Source organism: Rousettus aegyptiacus, unplaced genomic scaffold, assembly GCF_014176215.1.
Source record: "Rousettus aegyptiacus isolate mRouAeg1 unplaced genomic scaffold, mRouAeg1.p scaffold_m13_p_10, whole genome shotgun sequence".
NCBI lineage: Eukaryota > Metazoa > Chordata > Mammalia > Chiroptera > Pteropodidae > Rousettus > Rousettus aegyptiacus.
Window position 1 is genome coordinate 86,151,760 of NW_023416285.1, and position 13,372 is coordinate 86,165,131.

General features: G+C 32.5%; 1 protein-coding gene across 2 annotated transcripts in view; it reads left to right on the plus strand.

The window, feature by feature from the left end:
• Nucleotides 1-13,372, plus strand: part of DNAJC1 (DnaJ heat shock protein family (Hsp40) member C1) — a 186,503-nt gene that overhangs the window by 63,525 nt on the left and 109,606 nt on the right. The window contains exons 2-6 of one of the 2 annotated variants that reach the window (XM_016124540.2): nt 2,972-3,073; nt 3,565-3,611; nt 10,019-10,184; nt 11,059-11,156; nt 12,092-12,185. In XM_016124540.2, coding sequence (XP_015980026.2) covers nt 2,972-3,073; nt 3,565-3,611; nt 10,019-10,184; nt 11,059-11,156; nt 12,092-12,185 — 507 coding nt within the window. Of the gene's footprint in view, nt 1-2,968; nt 3,074-3,564; nt 3,612-10,018; nt 10,185-11,058; nt 11,157-12,091; nt 12,186-13,372 lie in introns of those variants that run through there. The other variant, XM_036228145.1, reaches the window with a different exon arrangement.

A 13,372-nucleotide genomic window follows, 5' to 3' on the forward strand; every position in this document is an offset into this window, starting at 1 on the left:
TCAGATTGGTGTCTTCAAGACCCTGAGAATCATCTACCTTGATTAAGTGTTTGCCTGAATGCTATAGACCTTTGACTAGTTCGAAGAGTTATATAAGGTTGATTTGTACAGTTTTGCCAGATTATTTGCAGTTTCTTTGCAAGGACAGACCTTTGGAATTCCCCACTCTGCCGTGTTCACCGATGTCGCCTTGCATTGTTTCAGTGTTAACAAACATATATTACTTTCATAGCTTTTTAAAGAATGAGTATATGTCTCTTCTTTACAGAGGTCATCCAACTATTAAGATAATGCATGTCCAGCTCACCAAAGAACCATATCCAATTTAGAAGGAAAAGAATTCTGTCCATTGAACCCAGTAGATCTCCTGATGTCCATGGTATTAAATAAGACCAATCCACCTATACCTAGCCCTACCAGAATTTTTTCTCTGCAATCCAGAGAAATAAAAGGTCTAATCCACTGAGTCTGACAGAGAATGTTCTAACGTTCAGAAATATGGTGATGTCAAATGTGTTACAAAAGCTGGCACATATCAAGATCTTTACCTTTAAAAATGCAGTTGACTATATTCACATTGTAGTTATGTGGATGTTTTCCATATAGTTTATCAGATCAGTAAGAATGTAACAGTCCTTCTCACTGCTTTCCCAAAGCTGTAGCCCCTTTTGAAGTGATTCAACCCAAATCTACTAACTAAATCTAAACAGCCCACGTAGAGAGCTCTGATTCTGATAACAACATATTCTGGGTTTGAATACTATTTTCATCTACTTACCAGCAGTATGAATTTATTCAAGTTACTTAACCTCTCTTTGCCTCATTTACCTCACTAGTAAAATGGACCTGATAACAACTATTCTTTTCTTATAATTTTGTCACGAGGATAAAATAAGTTACGTTTCATTAAGTAATTAACTAAAATTAAATACATACGTAAGCTAGCTCGAGGTGTGACTTGTCTAGAGCATGTCTTTGTAGACAGGAAAATCTCTCAAGTTTTTCAGTTCTGTCCTCTTAGGGTGGAAATTATTGGTGAAATAGCCCTACTAGACAGACTCTCAAGAATAAAATATGCAGGCAGTATTTGTGCATAGCCTGAGAGGCCTGTTCCTTAGGATAAAACTGTACAGTTAAGTGTTGCAAAACAAAAACAGGAGGTTGGGGGACAGCCTCCTGACATGTAACGATCTGGGGGACCAGAAGGGTAGACCAAGATGTTGGGAGATAAAGCCAGGAAAATCGGGAGAGACAGATGATGAAGGCACTGGGAGTTACTGAAGGATTTGAAATAGGAGCACCATCTTGTCACATTTACATTTAGGTACATACTATGGCAGAAAAATGGAGGATCAAGGTCAGCATGGCAATCCTAGACGAAGGGAAATGCCTTAGGTGACTATTAGTCATTTTTACTTTTAAGTAAATCATAGGTATTCCATGATGAGCATGTGTAACACGAGAAAGTACATAAGCTCTTATTTTTGTAAGGAATTTACTTTGGAATTTCTCTGTGATATAGTCCCAATTTAATAAAATCTGAAATTAATGTCCCAGTAAGAGAACGATTATTCATTTGACACTTGACCTCCTTCCTCAACCAAAATTCCATCACAGATTTTCAGTAAATAATCTTTTTCTATTATATGTTACCAATTTCTTATGTATAAGCAGTACATCATTTCCATTTAGCAAATTTAAATAAAAATGATAACCATATTACCCACAAAACTTACTCTGCCCTCCACAAGTCACAAAGATATTCACACCTAAGTTGAAACTTTTATGTCTATTGATAGCTGGTAGCAATAAGCTACGGGTAATGCAAATAATGGTTTACAAAAGAACGCTTGACAGCCTAATTATAGTCTTACCTTGCCTCTTTTCAGCTCCGTTTCTTTAACCGCTATTTAGTACCAGTTACTCAGGTTTAGGTTTTTTTGGTTCTTTAGTCATTTGAACTTTTTAGTAAAGTAGTTTTAGGAATTAATTGGACAAATATTCAGCTATAAAATGAAATCAGATTTACTAAGCAACTTTATTACTATTTTGCCCCCCCTATAAATATGTTAGTTATTGGAATAACTTTTATATTTAGCGGAGATAAAGTTTTAAATCCAACTAGATAGTGTGTTCTTTGTTATCATAGTTTATTTTTATTTGTTACTGTATTTCATAATGGCCATTTAAAATGATGTTCTCTTAGTTTACCTGTGCACACTGGATTACATAAAATGAAATTTTAACATCCACTTAATTCTGAGTACTCTTACTGAACTGTAGTGACTTTTAAAATATATTTAAACTATATTAGTAATACATAAATAGTGGACAGATTTATTTCTGCAAACCAGACTGTGGAAACTGGACACCACTGAAAACACCCTTTATAATGCTAAAAATGTGTTAAGTACAATATACAAAACTACTTTTAATTATAATTATTTTGAATAAATTTAAATTTAACTGCCTTCAAATAGACATTTGACATAAGTTGAGATTCTATAGGTTGTTGCTTGATGGTAAATTCAATATAAATAACAATGAAGAAACCACATATGGTAGGCCTGGGATTCAGAAACTGGCTTTAAGATTCTCAAATAAAGACCTTTGAAGGCATGCAGATGTATTAATTTTTAATTTGTTTCTTTTTGATCTCTTAATTACTAAAAAAGATTTATTGGTTAATTTTAGGAAGGCAAGTGTTTGAAAAGTTTTTGCCAAATACTGTCTTCTTTGAATGACTATGGTAATGAAAAGTTAAGAGGAGAGCCAAATTAGATTGAATAATTGTTCAGTCATGTGGGGCAGGCCAGTTGCATAGCCTGGTTGTTAGTCTGATTGCTCAAATTACATTGCCTGGGGTCCTGCTCTTGGTTGGCTGTCTTCTCAGATCTTAACTAGGTTCTGGGAATTTCTTTTTCTGACAAAGTTTGCTTTGTGTTTTTCCCCTCCCCCCCACCACCTCCAGGATGCTTCATCTGCAGACATTAGAAAAGCATATCGTAAGCTTTCATTAACTTTGCATCCAGACAAGAATAAAGATGAAAATGCAGAAACTCAGTTTAGACAAGTAAGTGAAATATGCTATTATATTTTTGTGACAAATTTGTAAATATTTATGGTAGAAATAGTAACTTATATGTAGAATATTTCCATATAAAAATGGGGTTGTAGTTTAGAAATATAATGTGTATGTGTTTATTCAGTTTTTTACAAAATAAGTTTTTACCAACATTTTTTTATATTAGAATCTCTAAATTCTTGGAGAGTCATAACTGTCATAATTTCTTGTATAAATTACAGCTTTTGCTTTTTAAAACCACATTTTAAGATAATTACTACTTCTGCATCTTTTACAAAGATTTATTTTGTTATCAAGCATTTTTAACCTCTTAAGGTGCTACTAAAAACATTAAATATTACTTATAATTAAGGCTTTATCTGTTCATTTTGTTTATGAGTACATAGGGTTTCTGCATGTGCATTATAGTGTGTTCACCTTCCTAAGTGATTTCTTACAGTTGAGAGTATTTTTATTTTAAAGTAATGCTTCTATTTTAGTTGGTGGCCATTTATGAAGTTTTAAAGGATGATGAACGAAGGCAGAGGTGAGTGTTCATTTCTGCTTTTGAATTAAGACGTTAGAGTTTGATGCCTCAGTTTTGAAAGGAAAGAATTATCTCATTAAGCAGTTAATTATGTTAGTATTTTATTTTTGTTCCTTCCAAGACATTCAGTGTTTTTAATATGAATGTCCAGAGCAGAGTTTATTTATATCGAATATTCACTGGGTTGATTCAGTACTTATAGATTTCAGGGTCTTGAGTCATAACGTTAGCAAGGCATGGCTTCGTTAGTTAAGATTTTTAACATGAGTGTCTGTTCCTAGGAAATACAGTACCACTTGACTTCAAACAAATGCCCATTCATTTTTGATATACCGGTAATAGTTCTTATCTGTGCTTGGTGGTCCTTTTTTATTTTTCTTTCTCTTCTATTACCTAAACGTTTTGGAATTAAGCGATTAGTGATATACAACTTATTACCCCCTCTTGATGTTTTCTGACTCTTGAAATAATAAACCCGATTTGTGAGTTAGAGAACAGGCTTGTGTGAGTCTGTAGAAGAGGAGAGGAGAAAAAACATTCGCTTCTATTTCTTTTGCCTCCCTCCCTTCCCTTCCTCTGCTCCAGTGATTCTGTTGAGGGTTAGTTAGAGGCGGCCCCCTCCCTCGGAGACTTCTTGGTGCCGCCCTCCGAAGAGCAGTGATATACCCCACTACGGTTCGCGGTGCCGGGACCTGCGAGGAGTCTGCAGAGGGGCCCCCTTCCTCTGCTGCAGAATGTGTGGAATGTAGCCGCTGTTGCGATGGTAAAGTCAATGTAAATAACAATGAAGTTTCAGAGTTTTTTGTAAGTCAGACTCACAGTAAGAAATACATTTTGCATCGTTCTCTGGACGGACACACACACACACACACACACACACCCCAAAAATTTCACCAAACACTTATTTTTGTGTGTGAAACAGACTGGTATTTTCTATTCTAGGCTAGTCTAGACTAGTCGTTTTTTCTTTTTAAAAACAGCGCTGGTTATGGTCCACTAAATTGATTTCGTGAGATGCTAATTGGCTACAATCTGCAATTTGAAAATGTTGCTCCACAGTAAAAGAGTGCCTTTAAAGAAAAAAGTAGATATTTGAGATTTTAGGCTAAGGCCAGCTTAATTATTGGTATCTCTCTGTGGGGGCTGATATATCTTAAAGACTATCCCAAAATTATGCCGTATGACATTCTGAATCTTTCTTCAAATATATTATCTGGCATTATTCTGCATCCTAAAATGTTAGCTACCACCCTTGGTTCTCATCCTAACTCTTTAATTTGAATACCTCAGTTTGTCAGATTGCAAAGCAAGGACTCAAGATATTCTCCTGAAGTGTTCTTTGCTTTATAACAAGGGCTGGCTCTGGCATTGGTCCAGAGGCGGTAGCAGACATTCCTCTGGTTTGAGATAATCCATAATGTTGAAAGACCTAGGAGTGTGTTGAAAGAAGTGTTGGTCATTCTGTGCGTGTTTTCTAGTTGCTTGCTTTCTCTCACCGAGCCCCTAGTTTTGTTTCACGTAGCAAGAATATGTCTGTAAAGATCGCTTTATTTAGACTCCCCGTGTCCTTGGCATCCGATTTTGTCTTTTTGTTTTCTGTTTTCTTAGAAGTCAGTACACTGTGTAACAATTTCTTTTAATTACTGAAATTATCTCTTTTTAGAACAAATCACATCTTATCTGTATATCCTTTCTTCATTAATGTAGAATCATCTAACATTTTCTTTTTAGGATTAGTTCCCTTTGCACTTACTGTAGAGTGTTAGTAGGAAAAGTGGACCTGGCAGTTACACAAACAGCTGTAGTATTTCCACTCCTTGAGGGACAAGTAACTCTTTGGTAACTGGTTTTCCCTGAGGCAAAAGTCTTAACTAATCAAGCTAAGAATCACTCCTCTAAAGCTTGCGCCTGAGGCCAGGTGACCTATGAGTATTTAAACATATAGGAGTAATCACCTCTACTGACAATTACCTAATGTTTATAATTCCTTTAAAGGGAGCTTGGGGGGCAAAGTTTTATCTTCTAAAAGGAGGTTATCTTATCCTGGTATTGAATAAATGCTCTTTGGTGTCACAATTATTTATTATAAATATTCATTAAATAAGTGCTTTTAAATGTGTACCCTTCCAGGAAGTTGGACTTTGGGATGTTGTCTTAGACATGTTTCCCTTAGAAATAATTGTGTTTTCACTGAAATCAAGTGCATTCTCTAAATTTTGTTAGAAATAAAATAACAAACTGGATAACCTTTGTACTTTTTTTTTAAGGAAAAGGCAAATTTTATTTTTAAATAGCCTTATTTAGCTATAATTTTTGTACCATAAAATTCACCTATTTTAGTTGTACGATTCAGTGATTTTTAGTGAATTTACAGTTGTGCAAACCACCACAATCCAGTTTTAGAACATTTCCATCTCAAAACACTTCCTCATTATAGGCAGTCCCCAGTCTGATCCCAGGCCTCGGCAGTCGTGATCTTTTTGTATCAATAAATTTGTGTTTTCTGGGCATTTCCTATTAATGAAGTCATGTAATATGAGTCTTTTATGTCTGGCTTCTTTTTATTATCATAATGTTTTTTGAGATACATCCATATTGTAGCATATACCAATAGTTCATTCTTTTTTATTGCTGAGTAGTATTCCATATACCACTTTAGTTTATCCAAAATCTTTGTGTGAACAGATATTTTTCATATCTGTTGGATAGATTCCGAAGAGTAAATTGTAAATAAACTTTTAAGCTATTTTTTTCTCCCAAAGGCATAGACTATAGCATGAAGGTAACAAGTTTTCCTGAGTAGTGTAGCGAACCTGGCACACCAGCCTTTTCTAAACTCCCTCAGGGACTTACTTTGGGGAGGGAATGGCGGCTCAGCTATGTTCGACATAAATTCTTATACAAGTGTCCTGAGTATTAGCTGCAATAAAGTACTAAGTAGATACCAGTCATTACATATATACACTAAATTGTGTTTTCATAATATTAGCATATTTTTGTTTAAAATCTGTTATAAATTTTTTTAACAAATATTCTTTTGTTAACTCAGTTTTGCAACTTTAATTTGGGGGGATTTTTTGGTCTATTTTATAGGACTATATGTAAAAGTTGAAAGTATTTTTATAGTTTAGTAAATAAAATCATGTTTTATTTATAAATCCAATGTTGAAAAGTGTAGTTGTCTCAGCCTTATTCTGCTAAACTTTTACAAATCCTTTAGTTATTGTAAATTTATAGATGTGTTTTAGTGAAAATAAACATTGACTTAAGAGCAAGAAATCATAGTACCTCCACCATTTAGGAGATATAAAACACTTATTATATACAATATATAAAGTACTGTGTACCACAATTCTTACTCTGCTCAATATATACGAGTAAGATCAATTAATTTAGACCTTTTTCCTATTTATGATCTTTATACAATTACTCTTCACTCTTAAAGTTCAAATAGATGTTGGTATTATTGTTTTAAGCTGAAAATTCAAACTTTGTATGATAGGAAATTCACAATTTAGGCAAGTGCTAGAATTATTTAAATATTCATTTTTTTTAATATTGATGTTTTATATTTTAGTTGCATAATTACTATTTTATATTTCAAAACATGCTGTTTTAATTTACAAAAGTTTTTTTCTCCTAGTAATTTGAACTTGAGATATGTATTTGCTTTCCAGTGTTTATATTAGGCTAAATATATATTATGAATTGCCGATTATAGAATGTAACTCACTAATGATTATGTAACCATTATTTTAGGTTCATGACGTACATTTTAAGAAAATCAAAGTAAACATAAATTAGGCCATATGTTGGACATGTGGAATTGATCAATTAATGTTTTAATTTCCAAGATAATGCCTTTACATTTCCATATGATCTTTTTTGCATTGGTGATATTTTCAACAGAGGTTTACTTTTATATTTTCTTAGAACACATACATGTATATATTCTTAATCTAACAAATTGTTTGTATGGGCTCAGTTATAGAACATTTTAACAGTGTTATATGTTAAATATGGAAAAGCATAACGGTGACATTTTAAATTTTATACCTTGTCAACAAATTTTTTCTTAAATAACTTATGAATATAGTGCTCGTATATTTTAAGAAGTATCTTTATTTTTTCCGTGTTTCAGGCAAGCAATGCTTTATCTTTTAACAGCATATATTCTAAATAGTGAACTGTAATAGAAGCTATCTTCCCTTAAAATGGCCAGTCGTTTGAGCCATAATGTTCATTGATAATAAAATCAATAGAGCATTGATTCTAAGCTTAATCCTTGGAGACTGTTGTTTAGAGTGGCGGACATAGCCTAGTAAATATCTAGTTTTGTGTAATGCGTTCAGTGCTTGACATTTTGCTATCTTGAATTTGGCTGTACACTGAATAGTTTATATGTGAGGTAGAAAATGGTTAACAGAAACATAGCATTTCAACAATGATGGCGATAAAACATTTGATGTGAAATTCATAACTCTGAGTTCAGCTGTGTTTTCTTCCAGTCCTGTTTAGATCTAAAATTTAATAATCAGTGATGCTCTTGGGTAATTGTCGCCACTTTCTTAGGTGCTCTTTATTAATAACCACGCTTTTTACATGAAGTTATTTCATGGGAGAGATTGGCTGAAAATAATTATTTTTATAGTCACCTTTTTTTCCCTCTTAACAAAGCCAGAGTGTTATGTGGATTCAGATAAAGTTCAGGATTTAACATTCATTGGACTTCATTTAAATGTTGTAATCTTGCATTATAACAACTTGAAACCTTCTTGCCAATTCATTTCTGATTTAAAATGAGTCAGTTTTTACAAAGATAGATTTAAGTATAAATTTTTGAGGATGGGAATGATATAGCTTTTGATGAAATCATTTTTATATTTTGATGTTAGTGTTCTAAAATTTCTGCAAATATTGAACAGAATATTTATCATCAAAATTTTTCTGGTCCAGCCACGACACAACCATATTTTAATCCGTAGACTCTTGTATACTACACAATTTGCCTCCTAAGAGTTTAGTAGTAATTAATGTCCTTTACTTCAAACATTGGTTATTCTGATCTGCCGTTATTATTAATAATCTGAATTGGTCCAAAAGTCAGGTTTTCTAGATTTACTAAAATATATTTTGAATTTAAACTCATTATTTTTCTACTGAAAAAAGAAGTTGCCTGTAATAAATCCTCTCTGCTTTATTTTTTTTTTTTAGCATATCTCCAAGGTATCAATTTAATAACTATCAAAGTAGCTACTGCAGTTGTTGCATTTAAATTGATTTACATGTCAAGACTGGCAGTTTAGCAGCTGCGCTATTATTCCTAGATCGGTCAATTTACTTGAGAAAAACCTACTACTGAGTTCTACTGACCTGCCTGACAATATAGGCCCTATTTCTATTCCTGTAATTAGGCCTGCGACTAACTCAGAATATTTTTAATTAAAATATTTTGGTCAATGTGTTGCACCAAATTAGGCCTTTCAGTGAAGATTTAATTCTGGAAATAGTGTGATTAGAATATTTAATGAGTTGTGTTCAATTAAGATTAACAGGTTGTGTGTTTTGAACATACAGTGTTTGTTTTGTGACCATTTTGAGTTTTACAATCATAAATGTTATTCCTGATTTTTAACCTTAGAAATATTTGCCTCAATCACTGTCTGACAGGTAAATTTAAATTCAGTTGAAATTTTACTCTAAAGAAAGCTGATTTAAAAGACATGACTAGGAAAGCTTTTATTCGTTATCTCTCCCCTTCCAGCAAAGCCAAAACTGAGGAAATTTCTACTTAAGTGTTTACAAATAAACAGTTTTATTGAGAAATCTGACATAAACATTGGTTGGTTCCACATCTCTTTCTAATTTGGGAATTTTTTTATTCTCTAATGTGAACAATACAAAATTAAAAGATGCTCATTTTATAGGCTTTTACATCATTAAGAAACTTCGATAAAACAATATAAATATTTCAACCTCGAACCGTAGTACAGGTGTGGAAATAAAAGCACTGACTAGAAAATGGATCCTGAATTTGATTCGATTAGGATATAGTTCACGGTAACAAACAGAGCTCTTATCTTGATTTTTCTCCCATTGAGATCTTTTTGTCGCTGACTTCTGTGATGAGGTCTTTACAGCAGACTAGAAGTCACATCATTGGGGTGCTATAAAGACACAAGACCCGATATTCACATCGTATTACTGTGTACCTTTTCAAAGATTGTGACTAGACCTACATACAGTGTTTTGAATTTATAGATCATGGAAACGCTGATAATCTACATTAACGTTATCTGTTTTGGAGAAACTCTTTTCTTTTTCCTCTTTTTAAATCTACATACAAATACAGCTTTTTGTTTTTATTTCAAACTACCCATGAAAACCTGTTATATTTGCTACTGTAGGTATGATGATATTCTGATCAATGGACTTCCAGACTGGCGACAGCCTTTATTCTACTACAGGCGAGTGAGAAAAATGAGCAATGCTGAGCTGGCATTACTTTTGTTCATTATTCTCACAGTGGGTCATTATGCTGTGGTTTGGTCAATCTACCTGGAAAAACAACTGGTAAGTATCCGTAATAAATCAAATGATCTAGCCTCCTTAATTTTGTATGGAATTTCAGACATTTATTTTTCAACTGATGAAAATTTTAATTTTTCTACATGTACTCCTCATTCTAATAGTTGTGGGCTCAGCATTTAGTGTTTGTGATGTTTCTAAGTCAAGGAGACTCCATGACATAAGAAGAAAATATCCTTCTTTTTAAAAATGTGACCTTTGGGTTTGTTATAGGATTTTGTGAACAACCAAATATCTAGCTGAAAATTAGAAGGTAGAGCCATTTTTTCTTAATTATCACCTTTCAAATAGAAATATTTGATGTAAAAATTATTTTAGAAATTTTGTGTCACAGGCTCATATTTAAAGAATGTTTACTTTAAAAGTTTTTAACTAAGACTCGAAATGAGTATAATTTTGTAATTTCAGAGATCAATTAGTTAAAAAATTATTAGATTTTTTTAGTCTAATAAAGTACTACATAGTTTATTCTGCTATGGATGTTTATTTATATGCTAAAGTTAATCAAACATATTTATCAGTATTCATGAATTAGCATCTGTTTACTCATTCTTTTTGGAGTGACATTATTAAAGTTGGATGAATGAGAAAAAGTAAGTTGAATGCTTTCTCTTAGAAAACTTTGATTGCTATGGAGATGCACATGACTGACAGTGCTAAACTTCATGTGTGTTTAAGGACTGGATACCATGGCAACACTTATTGTTAAAGATTGATGATTTTACTTAATCATGTCGGACCCTACATACATTTGCATAAATGTTCCTCTATAATGTTTACCCTTCACAGAAGACTCTTGATAACAGTTGAAGAGTACATGTTAATGATAACCTGTAACCATAATTCTTTCCACATTAAGGATGAACTGCTTAGTAGAAAAAAGAGAGAAAAGAAAAAAAAGACAGGCGGCAAGACTGTGGATGTATCAAAACTTGGTGCTTCAGAAAAAAATGAAAGGTGGGAGCATATAAAAATATTTTATAATTTGAAACTTTAAAAATCTTTCATATATGTTTCAGAAATGCTAACATTTGTATCTATAGCAGGTTTATAAAAGGCTAATAACATGCCATATTAGTTTATGAAAAAAATTCTGATCTTAAGCAAAGTTCTACAAATTTTTTCTTTATAAAGTGTTACTATGTATTTAAGTAATTAAAACCCCAAGTTCTTGGAGTTTGAAATTTGTATACTGAACTTTAAAAACAAAGTATTACTGGACAAATCTATTACTTCAGCGTTTAGCTCAGGAGTGACAATATGTCCAGAGGCAGCGATATGCAGGGCACTCAGAAAGATACCACCATTTCTTCTATCGATTCATAGAAAGAAATAAAGGGTTTAAATAGTTCACACAGCAGGACAGGAACTGGATCAATGTGAGATGGAGATCAGAGACTGTTCTGCCTGTCTTCTGTTTTGATGACATCAGTGAGTAATGCTTCAGTGAACTGCAAACGACGTTAATTTTTATGTATTGGTTTGTTTATGCTACAGTCTTCATATCTGCTTGTCAGCACTTGGGAACACTGATGGAGTTTACAGTCTTTTAGAGCTGAAGTAATCATAAGGTTTAAGAATTCATTTGGCAGAACTGATGAAAAGTCTAGGTTAGAAAGAGGGCTTTCATTTCTTTATCTTTATAACTTCGTTAAGAGACTCCTTCCCCAAAATCTTAGCCTTCTCTTACTTGCTATACATATTGCATTTGTCGTAACTGCTATGTTTCATGATAGAATAAGTCCGAATAAGTGATATTCGTCATAAATATTTCATTGAAAATTTCCTTTTTTGTTGAAATAGCCATTGAAAACAGAAATCACAATCTTTATAAAAGTATTTTGTCTCCTGACCTTCTCTGTTTTGCTGCTTTGCTTCTGTTTTCCCTTTAGATTGCTGACGAAACCACAGTGGCATGATTTGCTTCCATGTAAGCTGGGGATTTGGTTTTGCCTTACACTAAAAGCATTGCCTCATCTTATCCAGGTAAAATGTACCTCTTTCATTTAATATTAGATGCTTTCATTTTAATTATTCATGAAATAATTTATGCCTGTGTCTGCTCTTCGAATGCTGATGTACAGTGGATGCTTCTTAATGCTGATTGAATCGAACAGTGTTTTTGTAAGTGTAAACCCAATTTAGAATAGTTCTAAAGTTATCTAGGTATCTAGTCTCAAAACTCTCTCTTACATTGCTTTTAGGATATCTTCGAATTACAAGACACTGGAAAAGGGGGAAAACACTACCTTTAGGACAGATGTAAAAGCAATAAAAATCTAATCAGCTGTTGTCATTTAAACCATATTCAATAAAAAAGAACAGGGCTCAAAAAGGTTGTCAAAATAAGGTTATTTTGATAGCTTTTAAAAATATAGCATAAAAAATTACGTGGTCATTGTTTTTGTAAAAATATAGTTTTTCATTTTATTTTCAACTTTAATTGAAGTGAGAATATTCTGTCTTATCCTGGTAATCAGAGTTTCTGTGCTAGTTAGTCTTGCTCTAACAATAGAATATGGGTACATGTCAGATTTATGTGGCAATTTCTGAGGTTTTTTTTTTTTTTTATACCTAGCATACCAATGCATATTTTATTAAATTATTGCTTTGTTAATTTTTATTATTGCATCTGGTTAGAAAATTCTCCGCATATAAAAATAATATTTGAAAGAATATTTAATAGTTTTGTTGTACAAATTATGAGGTCCTTTGAGGTTGTAATTTTTTGGAGGAAACATTGCATTTCAGAAAATAAATATTTAGAAACAATTAGGAAACCAGGTAATTTCTACCTAGTTCTACCCACTTTTTTTTCTTAATTGTTTAAGGCAATGAATGACTCCAACTTCTGCATTTTATTCTCCTTTTTCTTCTCATAACAAAAATTTTGTATTTGAAGGGAAAATGAACTAAAGATCACTAATGTGTTTCTTTCTAGCCTTTGAAAAATTAATTACTAGTTCTTCCATCAAAATAGTTCATCTTAATAGTTATTGCTTACAGAATTGTATATTTTGCTGACAGTACTAGAGAAAATTGAAGTATTTTGGTAACTTAATAACTTTTGTTTTTAAGTTGTTTAGCATATTGTTTATTTAAATAAAATTCCACAACCCTTGTATGGTATATGTAAGACTTAATAAGAGAGGGAAAGTATATTCATTGTAACG